This window comes from Oryx dammah, unplaced genomic scaffold, assembly GCF_014754425.2.
Source record: "Oryx dammah isolate SB20612 unplaced genomic scaffold, SCBI_Odam_1.1 HiC_scaffold_25, whole genome shotgun sequence".
NCBI lineage: Eukaryota > Metazoa > Chordata > Mammalia > Artiodactyla > Bovidae > Oryx > Oryx dammah.
In genome coordinates this window covers 70695315-70719408 of record NW_024070209.1, presented here as the reverse complement: position 1 = coordinate 70719408, position 24094 = coordinate 70695315, and the positions used below count along the sequence as shown (strand labels likewise).

At 40.8% G+C, this 24094-nt stretch overlaps 1 protein-coding gene across 4 annotated transcripts in view; it reads left to right on the top strand.

Moving 5' to 3' along the window:
- BABAM2 (BRISC and BRCA1 A complex member 2) overlaps positions 1–24094 on the top strand; it is a 410927-nt gene that overhangs the window by 304737 nt on the left and 82096 nt on the right. For all 4 annotated transcript variants that reach the window (XM_040224352.1, XM_040224354.1, XM_040224353.1 and 1 more), the window contains 3 exons: positions 6355–6454; positions 10633–10703; positions 13382–13464. In XM_040224352.1, the coding sequence (XP_040080286.1) occupies positions 6355–6454; positions 10633–10703; positions 13382–13464 (254 nt within the window). The remainder of the gene's footprint in view (positions 1–6354; positions 6455–10632; positions 10704–13381; positions 13465–24094) is intronic.

Genomic DNA, 24094 nt, shown 5'->3' with positions numbered 1-24094 from the left:
AACTCTTTGAATGAGGTGGCCAAAGTATTGGAGTTTCAGCTTTAGCCTCATTCCTTCCAAAGAACAGCCAGGACTGATCTCCTTTAGAATGGACTGGTAGGATCTCCTTGCAGTCCAAGGGACTCTCAAGAGTCTTCTCCAACACCACAGTTCAAAAGCATCAATTCTTCGGCGCTCAGCCTTCTTCACAGTCCAACTCTCACATCCATACATGACCACTGGAAAAACCATAGCCTTGACTAGATGGACCTTAGTCGGCAAAGTAATGTCTCTGCTTTTAAATATACTATCTAGGTTGGTCATAACTTTCCTTCCAAGGAGTAAGCGTCTTTTAATTTCATGGCTGCAGTCACCATCTGCAGTGATTTTGGAGCCCAAAAATATAACGTCTGACACTGTTTCCACTGTTTCCCCATCTATTTCCCATGAAGTGATGGGACCAGATGCCATGATCTTCATTTTCTGAATGTTGAGCTTTAAGCCAACTTTTTCACTCTCCTCTTTCACTTTCATCAAGAGACTTTTTAGTTCCCCTTCACTTTCTGCCATAAGGGTGGTGTCATCTGCATATCTGAGGTTATTGATATTTCTCCCGGCAATCTTGATTCCAGCTTGTGTTTCTTCCAGTCCAGTGTTTCTCATGATGTACTCTGCATAGAAGTTAAATAAGCAGGGTGACAATATACAGCCTTGACGTACTCCTTTTCCTATTTGGAAACAGTCTGTTGTTCCATGTCCAGTTCTAACTGTTGCTTCCTGACCTGCATATAGGTTTCTCAAGAGGCAGGTCAGGTGGTCTGGTATTCCTATCTCTTTCAGAATTTTCCACAGTTTATTGTGATCCACACAGTCAAAGGCTTTGGCACAGTCAATAAAGCAGAAATAGATGTTTTTCTGGAGCCCTCTTGCTTTTTTGATGATCCAGCAGATGTTGGCAATTTGATCTCTGGTTCCTCTGAAACCAGCTTGAACATCTGGAAGTTCACGGTTCACATATTGCTGAAGCCTGGCTTGCAGAATTTTGAGCACTACTTTACTAACGTGAGGTGAGTGCAATTGTGCGGTAGTTTGAGCATTCTTTGGCATTGCCTTTCTTTGGGATTGGAATGAAAACTGACCTCTTCCAGTCCTATGGCCACTGCTGAGTTTTCCAAATTGCTGGCATAGTGAGTGCAGCACTTTCACAGCATCATCTTTCAGGATTTGAAATAGATCAAGTGGAACTCCATCACCTCCACTAGCTTTGTTCATAGTGATGCTTTCTAAGGCCCACTTGAGTTCACATTCCAGGATGTCTGGCTCTAGGTAAGTGGTCACACCATCGTGATTATCTTGGTCATGAAGATCTTTTTTGTACAGTTCTTCTGTGTATTCTTGCTACCTTTTCATAGCTGTGAAAAGAAGAGAAGCGAAAAGCAAAGGAGAAAAGGAAAGATATAAGCATCTGAATGCAGAGTTCCAAAGAGTGGCAAGGAGAAATAAGAAAGCCTTCCTCAGCTATCAATGCAAAGAAATAGAGGAAAACAACAGAATGGGGAAGACTAGAGATCTCTTCAAGAAAATTAGAGATACCAAGGGAGCATTTCATTTTCATATTAGTGTAACTCTAATTGTTACTTTAACCCTTGAGAGAGATGGGTCTTTTTGAGAGTAGTAGTATCCCCAGTGTACTCAGGGGAAAGTGGAGAAGGACCATAGAGAGCAGACTTGGTAGAAGCAAGAACTGCAGTTGAAAATCGGTGGCCTTCCTGGTTTTCTCTGGTGCTAAATCACGTTTTCTTCATTTTTATTTGGCCCATAGGTAAGGCCCCACAGGAGCAGAGGGGAGTTACTATTTCATAATGGATTAAAAACCCATTGTCCCAAGTCAAGCTTGCAGACAGGCTGATTGCCTGCCTTTTTCCATGCCAGAATGCCCCAAAATATTTCCTTATGCTATTGACAGTAGCCAAGTCAGGTCTTCAGTATTAGATATGCTTTGAATATTTGCAGACAGAGCAAGGTCCACAGAGGCTCAGTTAGCTGTATTTGCATGGAAACAATAATATTAGTACATAGACAGTTCTTATATTTGACTTTTAAAGCCCAAGGAGGACGGACTTGGAATTGTTTTTCTGGCTACCTTTGGGTCTGTTTACCTCCACCACTGGAAATGTTTCTCCAGCTCTGGCCTTGGCCTTGTCATTTCTATCCATGGACTCAGTTTCAGTTCTATGAATTATCAGCTAGTTTCATGTTTCATTGCAGCCCATAAGGAGATAGAAGGTGCTTTCTCATCAAAGCAGCCCTTTTCACCCTCTCCTCTCAAGTTCAGCCTGAGACCCTGCCACACCAATTTAGTTTCTCCATCTTTTAACCCAGCTTTCTCCCTGAACCGCTCCAGAGATCAGAAGAGTCAACAGCCCCAGTGGTCCCTTTCATCTCCCCGTCACCGCGTCCCTAGCCCCTACTTAGCCATGGAGTAGGTTAGCGAGGCCCAGCTTCTCGCCAGCCAGCCCTGCATTCCTGAGAAGAGCTGAGTGAGGCTGGGCATGCCTGCAGAGAGGGAGTTTTCTCTTGTACACGCTCAGCACGGTATTTTTTGATTCATGAATATTAAAGGATTTGAGATCACAAGGCCTTACCTCCTCCATCTTGCACCCTTTGAAAACATAATAGCTCTTTTATTTCATGGCACTTGACTTTGTTTATTCAGCACGATCAGGGCAGCATTCAGGCTATAGCAAGCCTGTTAAATATTTACCCATGAGGCGGATATTTATACATGAATCAGCAGCACTTATCAGCATGCATTGCTGGAAGTCAGGTTCAGAACTCTCACAGGCTGAAAAACTACTGAGTTAAATAAAGAGTGCAGCGAGTTTCCTTTAAGAAATCAACTCTCATTTAAAACTATCCTTTGTAGTATCTGAAGTGCTTCACACATTAAGGCTTCCTTCCCCTGCATAGCTAAGTCGTTCACAATTGAACATGACAGAGTGGTTGGTCCATCACATCCGAGATGCAGTGAATCTGGTTGTTTGACCATCTGGGTGTGAACAAAATCAGGAGGAACGCTTGCCCTGCTGCCATGTGGAAAGTTGTGAAGGGAGATGAGCTGTGCAGCACTGTGCTTCTGTGGGGGCCTGAGTGCTTCTAGAAGCCCTTTAACCTCATTGAAATCCTGACCCTGCTCACTGGTAGTCATCCCCAGTGTGTCTTTCCATCCTTGCAACTCTTTCAAGATTATACTCCACCCCCGCTTGGGTGGCATAGTGGTAAAGAACCCACCTGCCAATGCAGAAGATGTAAGAGACGTGGGTTTGATCCTTAGGTCGGAAAGATCCACTGGAGGAGGGAGTGGCAACCCACTCAAGTATTCTTGCCTAGGAAATCCCATGGACAGAGTAGCCTGGCAGGCTACAGTTCATGGGGTGGCACAGAGTCAGACACAACTGAAGTGACTTAGCACACACACCCCCTCCCCAGGGAGGTGCATAATTCACCAGTCACAGCAGCCTGGACACTAGCAACAGGCTTCCCTGAATTCAGATCCCAGCTGTACCATTTCCCGGTTGTGTGACTGCAGGGAAGTTTCTTCTGCTCTCTGAGCCTCAATTTCTTCACTTGTAAAATCACAGTGATGATTTCTACCTCATTGAGTTGTAGAGAGGGTTCAATTAGATAATGGGAAAGCACCTAGCAACCAGAGTTAGTTCTTGATAATCAGAAAAGCAGGGTGCAGAGAGATGGCCCTGGCAGCAGAGCAGCCGGCCTTTGGGTTTCTCCAGACCTCTGCTTCTTTCTATTATTAAAGGTAATTTTTGTTTAGTGGCTGTATCTCAGAAGCAGAGAGAGAGATTCAAGTTGATTTTTCACACAGTTTTTACTCATTGTATTCAATTTAGTGAATGATTTAAAACGTATTCTGTAGTATTTTATACAGATCAAAGTCCATTGCTATCAATTCCAGGGAACTGTCCAAATCATTTGGGGGCTGGGGGGTGGTTTATTATGCTAAAGATTGTTTCTCTTAAATAACCTATGAGAAGCCTGGATCTTAGTATTCTGCTATGCAGATATTTCACCATAAACCACAGGCTATAGATACTGGATTTATTGTTCTCATAATTTAAAATTTTCTTCTTAATCAGTTTTCCATCCTAATGGAACCATTAGACCCTTGGAGTGAGATGCACACCCTCTGTGTACTTTTGCACACATAAGAGGAAACAGAAAGCCTTCCTCTAGTTCACAGAAAGTCACGGGAATTTTCCTAGCTTTCTTCATAGTTGAGGCTAAATCTCATCTAGTGTCTACTTTGAGAGTAGCAAATGGAAATTATGTTCTTGCTAATTCTGTGCAGTTACAGGGTGTATCCGATTCATTAATGTCATACTTAGTCAAACACTGTCTCAGAATCTTCTCAGTTTTCAGAGTTGTGCTTTTTACTTATCTTCTGAGTAGGGTAAGTCAACAGCGAATGTTTCCACTCTGTATTGAGTTACTCACATCACCTGAAATTTTGTTTCTTGTGATTTCTCATTCCCATAAATAACCATAATATTCATTTTTACTTAAAAAAATTAATTTCAGAAATCTGTAGCCAGCAGAGTGACAGACTGGTCCTGGAGTCCTTTGCCCTGTTACAGGTATTATTCCGTGTACCACAAACTCTGTGTGTGTGCACTCGGTCACTTCAGTCATGTCTGACTCTTTATGACCCTGTGGATGGTAGCCCGCCAGACTCCTCTGTCTTTGGGATTTTCCAGCCAAGAATGCTGGAGTGGGTTGCCATTTCCTCCTCCAGGGTCCTTCCTGACCCAGGTATCGAACGCACATCTCCTGCACTGAAGACAGATTCTTTACCACTGAGCCACCTAGAAGACCACAAACTCTAGCCTGAGTCTCTCTGCTCTAAACTATTTGAGAATGATTCTCCATACTGTTATTGTGAAATGTTTTGTTTCCATTTACAATCTCATTACTGTAGGGACTTGGATAATGAATAATCACAGCATTAAGGGATTGAGGGGTCTTTTTTATATCCTGTTTGTCTTAAAGAAATGGTTTAAGGGGGTCATAGAAATAAACACATTAAAATAAAATTCAAGTAAGAAAAACAAATTAGGACCAAAGAAGAGTAGGACAAAAGATGAAATCAAGATTAAGAGTGATATACAAAATGCATGCTATAAGGTTCTGAACAATTTTCTTAATAATTCTATGCCAGTTAATTTAAACTGAAAAGAGAATCTCCACTGTTTCTAGATCAGCAGTGTGTCTTAGTGCTCAGATTGATGATTTTTTACTGTCCCTTCTTGTTTAGATGAATCAAACATCAGTGTTGACTGTGATTAATTGCATACTTTCTACCCATATTGGCCCACAGACTCCAGTTAAGCATTTTCAGAAAATGCTTAACTGCTTAACTCCATTTAAAAATTGAGAGCTTAAATCATCTGGATTTCAGGCTTCAGTTGAAAAATTAGGATCTGGTAAGACCAGGCGTGTGTTCTACATATTAGAAACCAGCTGAGGCTGAGCAATGGGAGCCCTTCCCACTGTGTGCAAAATCTCCAGTCCCTACCTGGTTCTCTGCACTCATTTACAAAACCTACCTAGGCTGCCTAACTGCCAGGGCGATTGCATCTCCTTCTCTCAACCACCTACTTCATATGGCTCAGTGGTAAAGAATCCACCTATAATGCAGGAGACGTGAGTTTGATCCCTGGGCTGGGAAGATCCCCTGGAGAAGGAAATGGCAACCCACTCTAGTATTCTTGCCTGGAAAACCCCATGGACAGAGGAGCCTGGCAGGTCCCTGGAGTTGCAAAAGAGTCGGACACGACTGAGTGACTTTCACTCATTTCACTCACCAGAATGAGAAAATAAAGTCCAAAGAGGCTGCTCAAGGTTGCCAAGCCAGTGAGCTGCAGAACTAGTCCCTTTGGTTCTCTGTAACATCAGCACATCAGTTCAGCATTTAATGAACGACGTATCTTTGCTTGGCTCAATTATGAATTGGGCATAATCAAGAGTATAAAAGTCTGTGTTTCAGTAACAGGTACAACCCATTCATGTTAGTACGACATTTACCTATGCCAGTCAAAATTTGCTTATCTGTACTTTTGTGATAGGATCATGAGTTGTCATTAGTTGTTAGTTGTTAGTTATGTGTAATGTGAACATGCTGCTGTAACAAGATGGATTAAAATATAGAAATGGAATCATAAAGTGAAGCACCTAGTTTCACGATCATTGATTCAGGCAGTTGGTGGGCAGACTTGGACAAGAGAAACCAAGTGTGTTGGGAATGTCACATAAGTTGCTTGAGCCCTAAGAGAAGTATCCACTGTACTCTTGTCCTTTCAGTGCACTTGGCGGCTCCTCGGCTCTTCACATCCCAGCTTTTCCAGGAGGAGGCTGTCTCATTGATTATGTTCCCCAAGTGTGCCACCTGCTCACCAACAAGGTAAAAGCAAGTCCCCTGCCTCCCCAGCCTCGTAAGGCTCCTTCCTCCAGCATCATGGTGCAGACATCATCCTCTCCACCCTATCTTAGTTTCAACCTCCATCTGACATGGCCTTTCCTGCTATGAATAGATTTTATCAGTTTCTCTCCCACTTTGTTTGCCCTCCTTCCATTTCTAAGGATTCTGACCTCCCTGTTCCAGTCTTACTTTCATCTTCTTTAAATTTGGAGGATAATTGCTTTACAGTGTGTTGTTTTCTACCATACAAAAACTTGAATCAGCCGTAAGTATATGTATGCCCCCTCCCTCAAGAACCTCCCTCCTACCTGCCCGACTAACTCACTCCTCTGGGCTGTCATAGGCACTGGGTTAAGCTACCTGTGTTATTCAGCACTTTCCCACTAGCTGTCTGTTTTACATGTCGTAATGCGTATGTTTCAATGCTGCCCTCTCAGTTTCTCCCCCTTCTCCTCTCACTGTGTCCACAAGTCTGTTTTCTGTGTCTGTGTCTCTATTCCTGCCCTGCAAATAGGTGCATCAGTACCATTTTTCTTGATTTCATATATATGCATTAATATGCAATACTTGTTTTTCTGACTTACTTTACTGTAAGTTTACAAACAGGCTCTAGGTTCTTCTACTTTGCTAGAACTGACTCAAATTGGTTCCTTTTTATGGCTGAGTAGTATTCCATTGTATATATATACCACAACTTCTTTATCTGTTCACCTGTTGATGGACATCTAGGTTGCTTCCATGTCTTGGCTATTGTAAATAGTGCTGCAGTGAACATTGGGGTACATGTGCCTTTTTCAATTATGGTTTACGCTGGATCATATGGTAATTTTATTCCTAGTTTTTTAAGGAATCTCCATACTGTTCTCCGTGGTGGCAGTGTCAATTTACATTCCCACCAACAGTGCAAAAAGGGTTCTCTTTTCTCCACACCCTCTCCAGCATTTCTTATTTGAGGATTTTTTTGATGGTGGCCATTGTAACCGGTGTGAGGTGATACCTTATTGTAGTTTTGATTTGCATTTCTCCAACAATGAGTGATGCTGAGCATTTTTTAATGTGTTCATTGGACATCTGTATGTCTTCTCTGGAGAACTGTCTGCCTAGGTTCTTCATCTTTTAAACATATATCTTCTCATTCTTGAATTTCCATTATGCCCCAAGTTTTTGCTTCTTCTTATGGTTTAAAATTTTTCAACTCTTCTATTTCCCAATTATTATGTGTGTGTGTGTGTTTGCCACTAGTTAATATCACAGTGATCCTGTCGAGCGGCTCTCATCTCTTTCTGCTTTTCTGTACAGCATGTTTTAATAGTTGGTTCCTGATTTTTCCTGTCATGCCCAGGAACAGTTTGCCAGAGTCCTGCTTGTTGGGACAGGGTTTCCAGGTCAGATTGGCTTATAGCCAGATTTTACGGAGAAGGCAATGGCAACCCCCTCCAGTACTCTTCCCTGGAAAATCCCATGGATGGAGGAGCCTGGTGGGCTGCAGTCCATGGGGTCACAAAGAGTTGGACACTTACTGAGCAGTTTAACTTTCACTTTTCACTTTCATGCATTGGAGAAGGAAATGGCAACCCACTCCAGTGTTCTTGCATGGAGAATCCCAGGGACGGGGGAGCCTGGTGGGCTGCCGTCTCTGGGGTTGCACAGAGTCTCTGGGGTTGCACACGACTGAAGTGACTTAGCAGCAGCAGCAGCAGCAGCAGCAGCAGCAGCAGCCAGATTATAGCCAGATTATCTAAAGCTTTCCCTTAGCTGCGTTAATGAGCCTTTACACTGGCAAGTAACTGAGCTTACACTATTGGTTCTTATCAGGTATTTCTGCAAGTATAGAATATACTTGTTAATGTCCAGCCAGCTTATTTAGCTAAACTCTGGAGCTATTAGTCCACAGACAATACTGACTTTCTTTCTTCTCCCACATGGACTTAGTTTGCTTAATTCACCAAATCCTATTTTCTTTGCTTCTGTTGACTTGTTCACAATGGCTTGGAAAATAAATCTTTTCTTTGTCTCTTCCATTCAAAAGATAGCTCATCTCTATATAGAAAATGCTGTAGAAATATAATATTTCAAAGTCTTCAGTATTATTTTTTAAATGTCAAAGGAGCTAAAATCTGGCAACTCTGCTGTCTGTGGGCTTGGCACAGATTCTAGGGTGTTTAACTCTCACGGAGTGGTTGCTGTTCATTGGACCAGATTCCCCCAGCCCCTGCCCTCCCACAAAACTGATCAGAGGACAGCATTCTTACTTACAGTGTAGGTTTTACACTGCCTTCAAATCTGTGTCCCAGTATTATAGAGAAAAATGCAAATTTGGTCTTCCAGAACTGAGAAGAAAAGCCTTTTTAAAGCTCTCCAATTGAGATTAATTTCTAGTCATACATTCTCCTCAAAAAAAATTATAATACCATTTTCCCAGAAATACAAGAATCAGTCAGTTTTTCTTATCTGGTTCCCTTTCATTAATTTCACTTGTCTTTCAAAATTGATGTTCTTCTGCTTGCTACAAACGAGGACAGTATGGGCTGCTTTTAGAAACAATCTCTTCAAATGAATTTCCATAATTGCATTGGAATCTATCTTTATAGCCAGTTTTGTTGTGGGTTTCTGTTAAAATGGTTTTCTGTTTTTAAAATCAAGTATACAGAACTGTTTTCATCCCCTTTTTAAACAAAGCCACTTAAGCAAACTTATCATCTGTTTTTCTTTCCCCAAAATAACATTTCTGATCCTGCGTTGAGCCTGCAAAGCAAGCACTGTTTTTATAAATTGACATAAAACCCCTATTATATAAATAGAATTGTTTTACTTTTAAAGGGTACAAATGGCTATCAGTACCAGTTGTGTCAGGGTTATTTCAAGCACTTTATCTTGAGCTTTTGTTATCCATGGAGACTCAGTGTGGCTACAGCCAATATAAACTATTTGGGGGGTCTTTTTCTCCCACTGTTTCTTTCAGCCATTATAAAGACATTTTATAAGGAATGTATTTTTGCGTTAGAAACTGATGGGTAAATGACTAACTTTCAGATGCCTAGCTTAATGAGTTCACAATTTTTTTATAGAAACTGTCACTTGGTGTTAAGAAGGAAATATAAAAAGGCAAAATTGCCTGTTGTAACACTCCTTATTCTGAATGTTACAAACCTAAAAAGAAATAATTGAGCATTACTGTCCTTTTCAATAGGAGTTGTAGTTCAAGATTACCAGTGAGGCCCATTTGATGAGAGGAGACTCTTCTTTATGGAGAATGCCAGCTGTTAAATGAGATAGAATGAGAAAATACAAACATACCATTTTTCAGGCCTCAGTTGAAGTAATTGATTCAGACAAGGATCTCGAACAAACACCAAAACCATTAAGGAACTTGATCTTCCTATGCTTCGAGGAGTGTATCCCTGGATTACTCACTCTGGCAGAAGGGAACCATTCCCTTACAGTACCGTGGTCTGGCTAACATCAACTTAACCAGTGATCAAACTTAGTATCACCTAGGAAGTTTTCTTGCCAAAAATGTTTAACCTGGATCTAATCACACCTTTAGCTCTAGCTTCCAATTCATAGGAAATACAGAAGGTAGAGAAAAAAGGAAGGAGACAATCAGAGAGTCTAGAATGCAGGATAAGACAGTTAGCTCAGTCTCTGAAAAGTCAGTATTAGGCACACACACTCACATCCCAGGAGGTACTATTATTCTATAGTAAAAGACTTTCTAGATTAAATGCCTGATTCCTGTTTATATCCTTGCTTTTTTTTCAAACGTATTTTGGGGACAGTTGGAAAGTTTGGAAAATTGTCAGGGTCCTAAATAAATTCAGAGAATAAATTACTAAATTTTGTTGCGTGTGATAACAGTATTGTGATTGTGTAGGAAACTGTCTTGTTTTTCAGAGATGCATGCTGAAATGTTCAGGGGCACACTGTAATGATGTCTCTAATTTCCTCTGAAACATTTCAGCAAGATTGATTGACAGGTTGATAGATAGGTAGATGGCTAGATAAAGCAACTAGACAAAATATTCACAGTTATTGAAGATAGGTGTGGGAATATGGATGTTCATTTTACTATTCTTTCTACTTCTGTGAATCTTGGAAATTTTACATGATAAAGCATTTAATAATTCCCTACTGTACTCAGCTGTGGGTTCATGTTTCAGGTGCAGTATGTGATTCAAGGCTATCACAAAAGAAGAGAGTATATTGCTGCCTTCCTCAGCCACTTTGGCACGTAAGTTCTTCATTAAGACCATAAATCAGTGATGCTCTCACATCCTGGTGACCCTGAGAGGAGGGCTCAATGAAGAAAATAGCACTAGTTCTTCCATATGATACCTTTCAGTGTTATTTTGGTTCTTCCTGGTGTGTTGCTCACACTAATGCTCCGAGAAAGACATTTTTTTCAGCATTGTTTGTCAAATAGAGTCAAATATCTTCCCTGGAGCAGCCACATAACTAGCCCCGAACACCACAGTAAAAGTGGTTGTCATACCTGCTGCTTCTTGCACTCTTTACAGTCTACACGGTACTTTCACCTCTGTCATCTCACAGTGGTCATGAGGTGAACCAGGTGGGCATTCCTGGCACATTCTGTGAAGAAAAGCCTATAAAACTTGACCAGTTCAGTCACCTGTGGAAGTCTCAGAGAGAGCTGGGGCAAGAACCCTGTTCCTCAGAACTCGGGTCTCCTGATAAGACTCCCACTCCCCACAGGGCCGCAGAGATTTGGGAAGGATATCTGACTTTAGACACCAGCACCATGACTCACACTTGGGATTAGTGTGTTGGAAGAAGGCCCTGCGAGGAAGGAGGGCAGTGTGTAGCTGCAGTTCCAGGGTGGGCGTCTCCTGGCCACCCACCCTGTGCTCTGGGCCCTTTCTGTCATGTGGCCCGTGCTGGCTGCTCTGCAGCTGTTTCCTTAATGGTGGCAGAGCCCTTATCAACCTCCCACTTAGGGCTTAGCTCGGGGCGGGGTGGGGGGGTGGTTGCATTTTCCTCACAGTCTCTTTAAAAGGTAGAGCACACTCTGTCTAAGCACTAAGCATTTTAGTGCTCTCATTACCTCCCACCTCGTTCCAGAGAAGGTGTGTATATTAAAATTTTTAATCAGTAACTGAAGAAATTAAGATAAAAGGAATGAGAAGATGAAATCAACAATAAGGTTAGGATATAATTTTACAAATGCGGCATAATTAAAAGAAAATTTCTGACTTCTCAAGAAAGTTCAAGAAATTTTCTCGTTATCCATTGTGGAATTTCTCATATCGCCAAAATAGAGTAACAGTATCTAAACAGCATAACTGTTAATGAGTCATGAGTCTCTTAACACTTAAGGTGTTTTTCAGCTTTCTTTATGTGCATTTTGAGAAAGTGCTCATGATACGAACAGTACTTAGTAAATATTAACTCTTAGTCTTCTCATTTTTGAGTAAGATTATTTTTTTGTGTATGTTACTGAAAATGAAGATGTTAGCCCAGTGACCTGCAAAGCAGGGGTGCGTGTGCCTCAGGGGCATGTGCCTGCCCTCACTTCAGTGGTATTCAAGAAAAGGGTGAAAATTTGCATTTACACTTGTTAACAATTGTTTTTAAATCTCATTCTATGGGTGTACATTTTTGTGTGTTATTACACATATAACAGTACTTGTCTACAACTACAAAATCATATACAAATACTACTATATACTGTACTATATGCATAATGAGAAAGATTCTGTCAGTGCTTCTTTTTGCTTATGCGGTACAGGATCTAAAAAGCTCAGATATCAATGTTGTAATATTGAGTAAATTACATATCCAAAAAAGAAATACAAACTGATGAATAAAGTTGTTGACTTGTCAGCAGACTTTAATGAGCCAGTCACTCAACCTTCAGTGCCTCGGTTCCTTTACCTTCACAGTGGGGTCAACTGTTCCTTCCTACTTAAACCTGGAGGCCATCAGTATTAATGGTCTATTTAGCCTGACTCAGCCAGGGAGAAGGCATCTCTAAGGACAGCAAAGGTCTCCTTGTATGGATGAGAGAGAAAGTTATCCTTGTCCTCTCTGTGTGGTTAATATTGGCACATTATGGTGGTGTCTCCCCCTGTACACTCAGCTCCAGTGGAAATGGGGGGAGAGGAGCCCATCAGAATTCAGTCTAGGCCCTTCTGTGTTCGGAGACTGTTCTCCTTTGACACAGGAGGTGTGCATCTCCCATCTGAACCCCACATCCATCCTGCTAACGATGCTACTTTGTCTTGAGCCCAGTGGGGAAGATCAGGGGACACAAGAGAAAGGGTGCCAAGTACTTTGGAAGATAGTCATCTATAATCCTGAACTTAGTAATACTGTCATTGCTTGTGACTGTTCAGTACCTGAATGAAAGTGAGACTGGACAATCACAGTATAGACCTGGGGTCTTTGCTACCCTGACTTCTTCATTTGTCCTTTTGCTCATCACTAGTGACTAACATTTGCATAATATTTTGTGGATTGTTATTGTTGTTCTCTCACTAAGTCATGTCCAACTGTTTGCAACCCCATGATCTGTAGATGCCAGGCTTCCCTGTCCTTCACCATCTCCTGGAGTTTGCTCAAACTCATGTCCACTGAGTCAGTGATACCATCTAACTGTTGTATGGGTGGCCTTACTTGTTTTTCACAGCTCCATGATGAATTTTGCACATATGATTATATTTGTTTTACAGATAAGGAAACTGAGGCTCCAAAGGCTAAGTGATTTGCCAGAGGTCATAATAGATAGTAAAGCTGTAACTCAAACCTAGATGCTTTCATTCCAGATCCCACATCCTTCCTGTCTCGGATTCAATAACCTTGCTTCATGAACATATTCTTTACTTGGTTCCATCTCTTTGATACTTTGTTTTTATGAAGGTTTTTTTGTCTGTGTGTGTTTTTATTACTTAGGGGTGTCGTGGAATATGATGCAGAAGGCTTTACAAAACTCACTCTGTTGCTGATGTGGAAAGATTTTTGTTTCCTTGTACACAGTGAGTATATTTTTTGCTATTAGCATGTCAACATACATTTCTGAATGCACTAAACCACATGTAATAATGAATATAACAGCCTTTAGTGTCCTGACTTGGTTCCTTTTACTTGAGTTGGTGATGGACAGGGATGCCTGGCGTGCTGCGATTCATGGGGTCGCAAAGAGTCGGACATGACTGAGCGACTGAACTGAAATGAACTGAAGTGTATTTACTGCATGATCTCAACCAGGTATAATTTGCTACTCGGGGGATGTTTGGTAATGTCTGGAAACATTTTTGTTTGTCATGATGGTTAGGGGACCAGGACTGGCTTTGCTGTTCCTGGCATCAGTGGGTAGAGGTCAGAGATGCTGGTAAACATCCTACAGTGCATGAGACAGGTCCCTAAAGCAAAAAGTTATTGAGTCCACAGTGTCGGTAGTGCTGAATTTAAGAAACCCTATCCTAGAGAGGGGTCTTTTCCAGTGGCACTAGTGGTAAAGAACCCGCCTGCTAATGCAGGAGACATAAGAGACGTAGGTTCGATCCCTGAGTCAGGAAGATCCCCTGGAGGAGGGCATGGCCACCCACTCCAGTATTCTTGCCTTGAGAATCCCATGAACAGAGGAACCTGGTGGGCTACAGTCCATAGAGTTGCAAAGAATCAGACACAGCTGAAGCAACTTGGCATGCATGCATCCTAAAGAGATTTCTATTTTCTAAGTATCTTTCCAGATTCAGGCCTCAAAACTTTCAAGATTACTCAGTGTAGTGCCTTGATCATTTGGTTATCATTCTTACTTTTTAAGGCAGGGGTTCCCAACCTCCAATCCATGGACCAGTCCCTCCTGTTAGATCAGTGATGGCATTAGATTAGAAATACAGCACACAATAAATGTAATGCACTTGAATCTCCCCAAACCATCTCCTCCCTGCCCCCAGTCCATGGAAAAATTGCCTTCCATGAAACTGGTCCCTGGTGCCAAAAAGGTTGGGGACCGCTGGCTTAAGGTATTTCCCAATAGTAACTACATTGTCAGGCAGTGTTTCATATGGAGCTCCTACTCTATATAACTAGTCTTACATGGAACCATCATTTCAGATGCATCTGAAAAGTGCATGCATATTGTCTACATTAATTATATGCACAGAAAAGCAGAGTTGGAGAGGTGACAATTTTCATCTTGGTTGTGCCTCCAACTAATTATATGACCATGTTCAAATTGCTGGGACAAGCCTCCCCCTGCTTTAGTTTCCTCTTATGTCACTGGGGATCGGGTTGTTAAGTCCCGTAGAGACATCAGCAGACGGAGCTTGTCCTGCAATACAGGACCAGGTGGGAGAGGAAGTCCCAGTCAAGGCCTCCTGGCACTCTCCTCTTTGCTCACCATCTTCTGTGGCCCTACCCGGCTGAGCTGTATACTAGCGCTCCCAGCTCTCACTTTTGGTTCTGACCTTATGTGCCACAGCTTTGGTTTTTTTGTTCTGAGTGTTAACTCCTTTCTGAGATCTCGCTGCTTACTTGCCGTGTCCGCTTTGCCCTACCATCTCGATCCTGTGATCCTGTGATCCTGTGATTCTGTTTCTAGCTTGGTAATCTGACCCCAGATCCTGAGTTATATGCTTGGTTTGTCTTTCATGACCCTGGACAGCTGCCTGGGAGATTAGTCTGGTGTGTTTCCTCTAGGCGGGCTCAGCAAGTGGGGGTCTGTAACCTGCCACGAACGGTGGTGGCTGTGGGCAGAGGCCTCCCAGAGGAGCTGTGAGAGAAGGATTCAGAAGGAAGGACACATGAGAGACAGTTAGAGACAGTAAATTAGATGACAGCTTCAACCAGTTTTTTCATCCCAAAGTGGCATGAAATCTCAACAGTCTTCCTGAAAACTTTCTTTGGTCTCCTGGCCATGATTCCACTTTCAAAAAGGTTGTTCAGTCGCTAAGTTGTATGTATCCAAATCTTTGCAAGCCAGGCTTCCCTGTCCTTCACCATCTCCCAGAGTTTGCTCAGACTCATGTCCATTGAGTTTGTGATGCCATCCAACCATCTCATCCTCTGTTGTCTCCTTCTCCGCCTGCCCTCATTCTTTCCTAGCATCAGAGTCTTTTCCAGTGAGTCAGCTCTTCCAGGTGACCAAAGTATTGGAGCTTCAGCTTCAGCGTCAGTCCTTTCAATGAATATTCAGGGTTGATTTCCTTTAGGATTGACTGAGTTGATCTCCTTGCAGTCCAAGGGACTCTAAAGAGTCTTCTCCAGCACCAAAGTTTGAAAGTATAAATTCTTTGGCACTCAGCCTTCTTTATGGTCCAACTCTTACATCTGTACATGACTACTGGAAAAATCATAGCTTTAACTGTACGGACTTTTGTCAACAAAGTGATGTCTCTGCTTTTTAATACACTATCTAGGTTTGTCATAGCTTTTCTTCCAAGGAGCATCATCAAAAAAGATGATGTCAGGTCATATCAGATATATGGAAAAAAGAAATCCTTGGCACTAATCTTTCTCGCTGTGTTTTCCACATGGGACTTAAGAATGGCTGCTCTGGTGGTGCTGGCAGGAGAGGTGTTCAGAGATAAAAGAGCGTCCACCTCTCAGTTCCTGTTAGCTCTCTTCTCAGTGTGCTCAGTGTTACAGCAATTCCTGTTCCTTAGGAAGGTATAGTCCCCAAAGAATATTTTCTCCATAGTACAGTGTCCAGTATTTCTTACAGCTCCTTCTCTACCTTCCTTTGTCAGACATGCAGAATTAAGTCCCAGAGTTATATTTTCAAAGTTACAGTTTCATTTAGTTTTGATTACTTCTTGAGAAACGTAGAACCCCCGGCCACTCATTAGAACAGGCACAGGGACCTCGAGGTTTATATAATTAACTCTTTCCAGAGTGTTTCCTCAGGCTCTTGCTCCTTTCTGCCACAGCCCATTTGCTCCCTGCTCTTGACATCGTGGCCACATTCTTGGCTCTTTGGCAGATAAGATCTTATACAGACAAGGGACAGAATCAAGGGATTTTGATGCTATTTACTACTCCATCATTAACTCACAGCCTGTCTTTAAATAAATTATTTCCACCCTTTTTCTTCTTATATCTAGAATGTAGGACTTGCTACATCATCAGAGTGAAACTTGCTTGTTGTTCAGTCGCTAAGTCCTGTCCTACTCTTTGTGACCCTATGGACTGCAGCACACCAAGCTTGATTAGGTAATGCATTTTATTCAGTCATACTGTTAAGCATCTGAGACTTACCTTCTTTGGGAAACACCTGCTTGCTAGGTTATAACCCCTAAGGGACCACTTGTTGCTTTTGTTCTTGCCGTGAAGATGGGAGTTGAATATGGAGTGGCAGAGACTTAATGATAGAACATTGCAGTGAATTATTCTGAGACCCCAAGAACATGAAAAAGAAAGAAGTGCCTAGAGATGGAGCCAGTTTTCTGTGGCTAGCTCAGTACTTCATGGAGATTGAAAAGCTGGCAGGACACGGAATAATGTCTCTGATCTCCCCCACCCTCTGTTCTGCCCAGGGCTGGGAAGAAGACTTTTGAGAGGATAGGTGCTGGCAGTAATTCTGAGCCTTTTGGATGCTACAGGAAAGAGGCACTGTTCTCTTGAGGCCAGTGGCCCTGACCTCAGCCTTTGCCAGAGCACGGAAGCAAAAATGCCCTAGGGGAAAACATTGTACACATTCTTGGATCTCTCAGGAGACACTGCAACTTCCTGGCATTCTGGTGGTTCCAGGAGTGGGAGCTGTGGCCATGATTATGGCCAGGGAGTATTTTTATCCATTTATTCCTTCTTTCCTTCCTTCATCTAGATCAGTATATCACGAGATTTGGAACCACAGCAAGAGCAAGTACTTGCTCTCATTCAGAAACTATTTTCAGAAAGGTTTCCTGGTCACCATCTAAGAATTATCTGTAGTGGTTAAATATGTAATTTTGTGTTTGTCAGGCTGTTTGTACCTTTGGAGGTAGATGCTGTCTTTAAACCAGCAGCTTTTCAGAATGCTGGGTGACAAGGGAACCAGAGAGCAAGGCATAGTAATGCAGAACAAAAGTAACCACTGGGGAAAATTGACTCTTTCTTAGGCCCCTGTCAGCCACGCTGCCTAAGGTCACAGGGTTACTGCTTGGAAGCAGAGGGTATTAAGATTCTGACAGAACGAGAAGCTGTCTTTTCCCATTACCTGTAATCCCTGTCAGTGACCTTTTGAGTCATTCAGCCTGGACCATAGGCCTTCTCTCCCTGGCAAAATACCTGTTAGACCAAATCTGACTGTTTTAGGTGTTCCATTTCGTTTTTTCTCTATGCCTAACCCAATCAATTTAGCCAATGCAACTGAGTTCTAAGTTTATGGAGAACCTGCTGTGTGCTCAGTATTGTGCTACGTCCCAGAGGATATAAGTAAATAACTCAGGCTTGACCTTAAGACAGTTGGAGTCTACACAAGGGTTGACTGCCTACAGCCTATGGGCCAAACTCCACCCTCAGTCTATTTTTATATGGCCCTCGAGCTGAGAATGGTTTTTATGTCTTTAAAGGGTTGTTGAGGAGGAATGAGAAGAATATGCAACAAAAATAAAGTGTCAAATATTTACCCTTTGACTCTTTACAAAGTTTGCCAATCCCTGACCTAGTTAATGAGACGAGATCAGATAAAGGTGAAGTATACTGATATGCATTTTTTTAAAGCAAATATTTTGTGAGCTTGCTTACTATATACAAGGCACAAAGTGATATGTAGCCCAGAGAAAACTTCATGTGTTTTATATATGAGAGAATTAGAAAGACACCCTCCCTAATGGAGTCTAATAAGAGAAAGAGACAATAAAGAAGTAAACTAACAAATATATGTTACAAATGGTGATAAATACCATAATGGAGCAAAACAGAGGGCTTTGAAAGAGCTTAAAAGGGAAGCTGTTGTTAGGATGGTCAGGGAAGCCTTCTCATAGGAGGTGACAATACAGCTGAGACCTTGATGAGCAGTTATTCAGATTCAGGGAGGTTTCAGGTGGGGAAATGTCAGCTTCCGCAAAGAGCTACAAAAGGCAGTAAAAAATTCTGCATGCACCCGAGTGGCTGGAGCACAGTGAGCAAGGAGTCATACAAGAGAGGTTAGAAAGAGAGTCAGGGCCGGGTACAAGTGCCTCACAGGCCGTATATATCAGGATTGAGTAGCAGATGCTTGAAAAACAATGGTTTAAGCAAAATAGAAGTTTATTTCTTTCTTGTGTATAAACAAGCAGTCCAGGGCCGGAATGACAAATCCAAAGGACACATGGGACCAAAATTCCTTCAGGCTTTATCCTCTACCATACTTCGCTGTGGTTTCCTTGCTTAAAGTCCAAAAAAGCTGTTGGAACTCTGTCACATCCATTATCCGACTAACAGAATAGATAAATGATGGAAAGAGGGTCCAAATCTTCTCGTTTACTGAGACTTAGCTCATATGGCCTCAGCATGTGTGTTCGGGCAGACTGGGAAATGTAGTTCTTTTTCTGGGGAAACAAATGCCCAGCTGAAAATCAGAGTTCTTTTAACTTGAGTGAGAAAGAGAGAATGGCTATTGAGTAAGCAACTGCTAGTGAAGCAGCTTAGCAGCAGCAGCAGCAGCAGCAGCAGTCTCTTTCAATCCAAGGAGGGGAGTTTAGATATAGGTCAAATTTCCGTCAGAAAATGGATGGCACATCACACAGGTGGTGGTGGTTTAGTTGCTAAGTTGTGTCCGACTCTTGCGACCCCATGGACTGTAGCCCGCCAGGCTCCTCTGTCCATGGGATTCTCCAGGCAAGAATACTGGAGTAGGTTGCCATTTCCTTCTCCAGGGGATCTTCCCAACCCAGGAATCAAACCCAGGTCCCCTGCATTGCAGGCAGATTCTTTACTGACGGAGCTATGAGAGAAGCCCCATTACATCTCAGGACTACATAGGGAGAATTCAGTGGAACCAAAAGGACTGATTAGCAGCAGCAATAGGGAGTCATGATCTTCCCTAGGACCCCTGGGGTGAGAGGAGTGTGTGGGTACCAGAAGCTGGAAACTATAGTTGTCGCTGTAGGAAAGGGTTTTCTGGCAGGAACTGGGGACGTTGAGGAATGTTGATACTACTAACAAACGCAGGAAGGATTATTTCTACTTTCAGTTCTGTCTGTTTTGTTCTTAGGTACATGTCCATTCATAATTGTTTCATCCTCTAACGTTTTGACCTTTTAATCATTATGGAATACTCCTCTTTGTCTCTAGTGATATTTCTGAACTTAAAGTCTATTTCATCTGATATTAATAACCTGTTCTAGCTCTATTTTGTTTATTGTTTGCTTGGTATACCTTTTCCAGCTCACTGCTTTCAACCTTTTTTTTTTTTTTTTTTCCTAAATGCCTTTAAATCTAAAATGTGTCTCATAGGTGGCATATAAGTTTGGGTTTTGCTTTTGTATGCATTTAAAGAAACTCTGCTGTTTTCTTAAGATAGTTTACTCCATTGACATTCTATGTAATTGTTGATATGGTTGGATTGGGGTCTGCCATTTTTATATGTTTTCTGTTTGTCCCATTCTTTTTTTTAATTCCTCTTTTACTGCCTCATTTGTGTCAAGCAGAATTTTTTAGTGTACTGTTTAGATTTCTTTGTTGATATTTTAGCTACCATTTGGTTGTTATTTTCTTAGTAGTCTTTTCTAGATATCACAGTATACATCTTTAGCTGACCCAGTCTACTTTGAGATTAATGATGACTTGATTCTGGTAAAATATAACAATTTTGCCCCTCCTTCTACCCCTTTTTTGTGCTCTTGTTGTCATATATGTTATATCGATATGTGTCACTATAATACAACAGTACAGCTTTTTGTGTTATTGTTATAAATAATCTTATATTTTTCAAAAATATTAAAAGAAGGTAATAATTTTCTTTGTATTTTGCTCTGTCCATTATTTAAGGTACGTCTTAGTAGGACCTTGTTACTCCATTTCATAGTTGTAGTGGAGGCAGAGGGAAGTGGCAGGGTTTATTTTTTCCAGCAGATGATGAGTTTTTACTCTGATTTTTTCCCTTTATTTTGAATAATTAAAAGTTAACACAGTTTTCTTAATATACTTTTGGTATTTGTTTTTATCTGTCTCTTTCCATTCATTCATTACTTTTAAGCTTACTTTTAAACTATTCAGAAAACAGTTATTTTACTTTATAAAGAGCTCAGTTTCTGGTAAGGTTTTTTTTTTTAAAGCTAGAGGAGATTGACATCTGCAGACTAATTTTGCTAGTCATTTAAATAATTCTTTCCTCATAGGCCTGTAATCAAGGCCAATAAGCTAGAAATCAGGACAGCTTTTGAAATTTTAAGTAAAAATCAGAGGCTTCTGTTTATTGTTGCAAATGCCCCTTCCAAGCTCTGATTGTGTCAGGCTGTGTGATTGCTGGTCTAACCAAGGAAATTATTTACATTGATGTATCACTGTCTTTTCACCACTCAAGGCAGAGCTATTAAAGTGACAGCTACTCATCTCCTGAGCAGAGTGGTGTGAACTCATCTCTTTGTCACAGAAACAAAGTCTTGTAGAATATTTAGCAGCAGCAAACAAGATAGCTACTAGATAATTTAGTAAAACCACAACTGTGCGGTTTCCCAAACCTACTTACTTTTTGAATACAGATCACATTTTTATATAAATAAGCAGATTTGAAGAGTAAATCAGTCAACAAAGTGATTAAGACTAGGAATGATATGCATGAGAATTCATTTCAAACCAGATTTGTGAAAAGTGTAATATAATTTTAGAATTAGTATACTTAGATCAGGCATATATCAAACTTTATGATTTAATTTTATCATTTTGGTAGAAATAATAACTATCAAAGCAACAAGAACTAAACTTGATTATGAACAAAAGGCGAAACCAATCAATTCTCTGTACTGTTCAAAATGATTTAAAAATACAGAAAAAGATAAAAGAAAATCTACTTTCTAATGTAAAATGCCTTTTTGCTTTGATTAAGAGAACTATGGGTCTTTTAGATACTTTAAACATTTGGGTTAATTTTTACCCTGGACTTCCTTGAAAGTGGTTAGCTCTGCTGGGCAAAGTGGTTTTTGTCTTTTGATTACACACACAAACACACCCTATTCAAGGTTTATAGCTCAAATAACTCCAATCCTTTAGAAACCACTGTCACTATTTTGATTCAAATTGAAACTTCTGTTTACTGTTGAGAGTCTACTTCCAGAAAGTCTTTTTTTGTAATTTCTGACACTGATTTGAGAATTCATTTCATTAATTTTCATCAGGAATATTCTCTTCATTCTAATACCTTGTGAGACCTTTAAAGGACTTGTAAGGAAAGAGGTTGTGAATATCAGATCAGTTCAGTTCAGTCGCTCAGTCGTGTTTGACCCTTTGCGACGCTATGGACTGCAGCATGCCAGGCCTCCCTGTCCATCACCAACTCCCGGAGTTTACTCAGACTCATGTCCAGTGATGCTATCCAACCATCTCATCCTCTGTTGTCCCCTTCTCCCACCTTCAATCTTTCCCAGCATCCGGGTCTTTTCCAGTGAGTCAGCTCTTCGCATGAGGTGGCCAAAGTATTGGAGTTTCAGCTTCATCATCAGTCCTTCCAATGAATATTCAAGACTGATTTCCTTTAGGATGGACTGGTTGGATCTCCTTGCTGTCCAAGGAGCTCTCACGAGTCTCCTCCAACACCACAGTTCAGAAGCATGCATTCTTCAGCACTCAGCCTTCTTCACAGTCCAACTCTCACATCCATACATGACTACTGGAAAAACCATAGCTTTGACTGACAGACCTTTGTTGGCAAAGTAATGTCTCTACTTTTTAATAAGCTATCTAGGTTGGTCATAGCTTTTCTTTCAAGGAACAAGTGTCTTTTAATTTCACACGATTCCAAGTACCTTCTTATATATGTTATAGTATTCTTTTCAACTGTAATTATTGGATTAGCTCAATTGCTAAAATGAATTTATCTTAATTAAGAAAGGTCATGAAAACTCAGTGTTTTTAACTTAAAAATGTTTGTAACTGCTTTGAAATTAACAAATTATAACAAGGCACCTAACTCAATGAAAGAAAGGACTCATTTTACAGAGAGTAACTTTTATAGTATCAATCTCATTTAGTGTAATCTTTCCTTAGAATTAATTTTGAGGTATTATTGAAACATGGGCATTATTTGGGTGTAAAACTTTTGGTGTTGTTGAAGATAATAGTTATGGTAACAGTAGGTAGCAGATATTAACTGTATACCATGCTCCAGACACTGTTCTCAATATTGTACATGTGTGTGTGTGTGTGTGTGTGTGTGTGTGTGTGTGTGTATAGTTATTCTTCCTCATCATTCTTCTGAGGATAATTACTAGTAACTTCCCATTTTACAAATGAGAAATCTGTGGCACAGAAAGAATAAATATATTCACTGTGACAGAGTTGGGATTTAAATCCACAAACTGATTCCAGAGGTTATATGAAAATGAACTGCATTTCTACAACAGCTTCATGTCATTGGTTGGCAGTGTCCCCACGAATGTGATGAATGTTGCAAGCCTTTGGAGTTTCATAGAGAACTGTGAGTCCCAGGAACTAAAGTAAAGGGTCAGTGTCCATCCATACAGTGGGAGATAGGCATATAGTGTCTCATCTCCCAGGAACATGGGTGAACATCTCTCCAATGACATTACTGATATGAAAGCAGTGGGGTATAAAACTGGTGTTGCTCCTCAGTGGTGGTAACAGTTTGTCCAGCTGTGATCCCCTGTGCAGTGGCACAGATATATTGACTCAAGAAAGATTTCACTCTGTGGCCATAGGAAGAGAAAAATAAGTGGTTTACCTAAGGAATTACCAGCTCCTGCAGCCACTATGAAAAACAGTATGAAAGTTCCTTAAAAAACTAAAAATAAAATTACCATATGATCCAGTAATCCCCCTACAGGGCATATAGCCAGAAAAGATAAAAACTCTTAATTCCAAAAGATATATAATACATGCACCCCAGTGTTCATAACAGTACTATTTACAGTAACCAAGACATGGAAGCAACCTAGGTGTCCATCAGCAGATGAGTAGATAGAAGCTATGATATACATACACAATAGAATATTACTCAGCCATAGAATAGAATGAAATATTGTCATTTGCAGCAACATGGATAGACATAGAGATGATCAAACTAAATGAAGTAAGTCAGACAAAGACAAATATATGATATCACTTATTCGTTAAATCTAAAAAAATAATACAAATGAACATATTTAGAAACAGAAACTCACAGATAGAAAACAAACTTATGGTTATCGAAGCAGAAAGGGGGAGGGAGATAAATTAAGAGTATGGGATTAACAGAGACACACTATTATATATAAAATAGATAAACAACGGTTTTTACTGTATAGCACAGGGAATTCAAAATCTTGTAATAACTTATAATGGAGAACAGTGTCAAAAGAATGTGTGTGTGTGTATCTGAACCACTTTTCTATATACCTGAAATTAATACAATATTGTAAGTCAACTATAGTTTAATTTTTTAATAATGAAGATTGGGGAAAAAACCAAACCAAAACGAACAAAAAAGAATTGCCAGTTCCTAATTATTAAGAACTAGATTTAAGCTGTTTAGACATAGTGAAT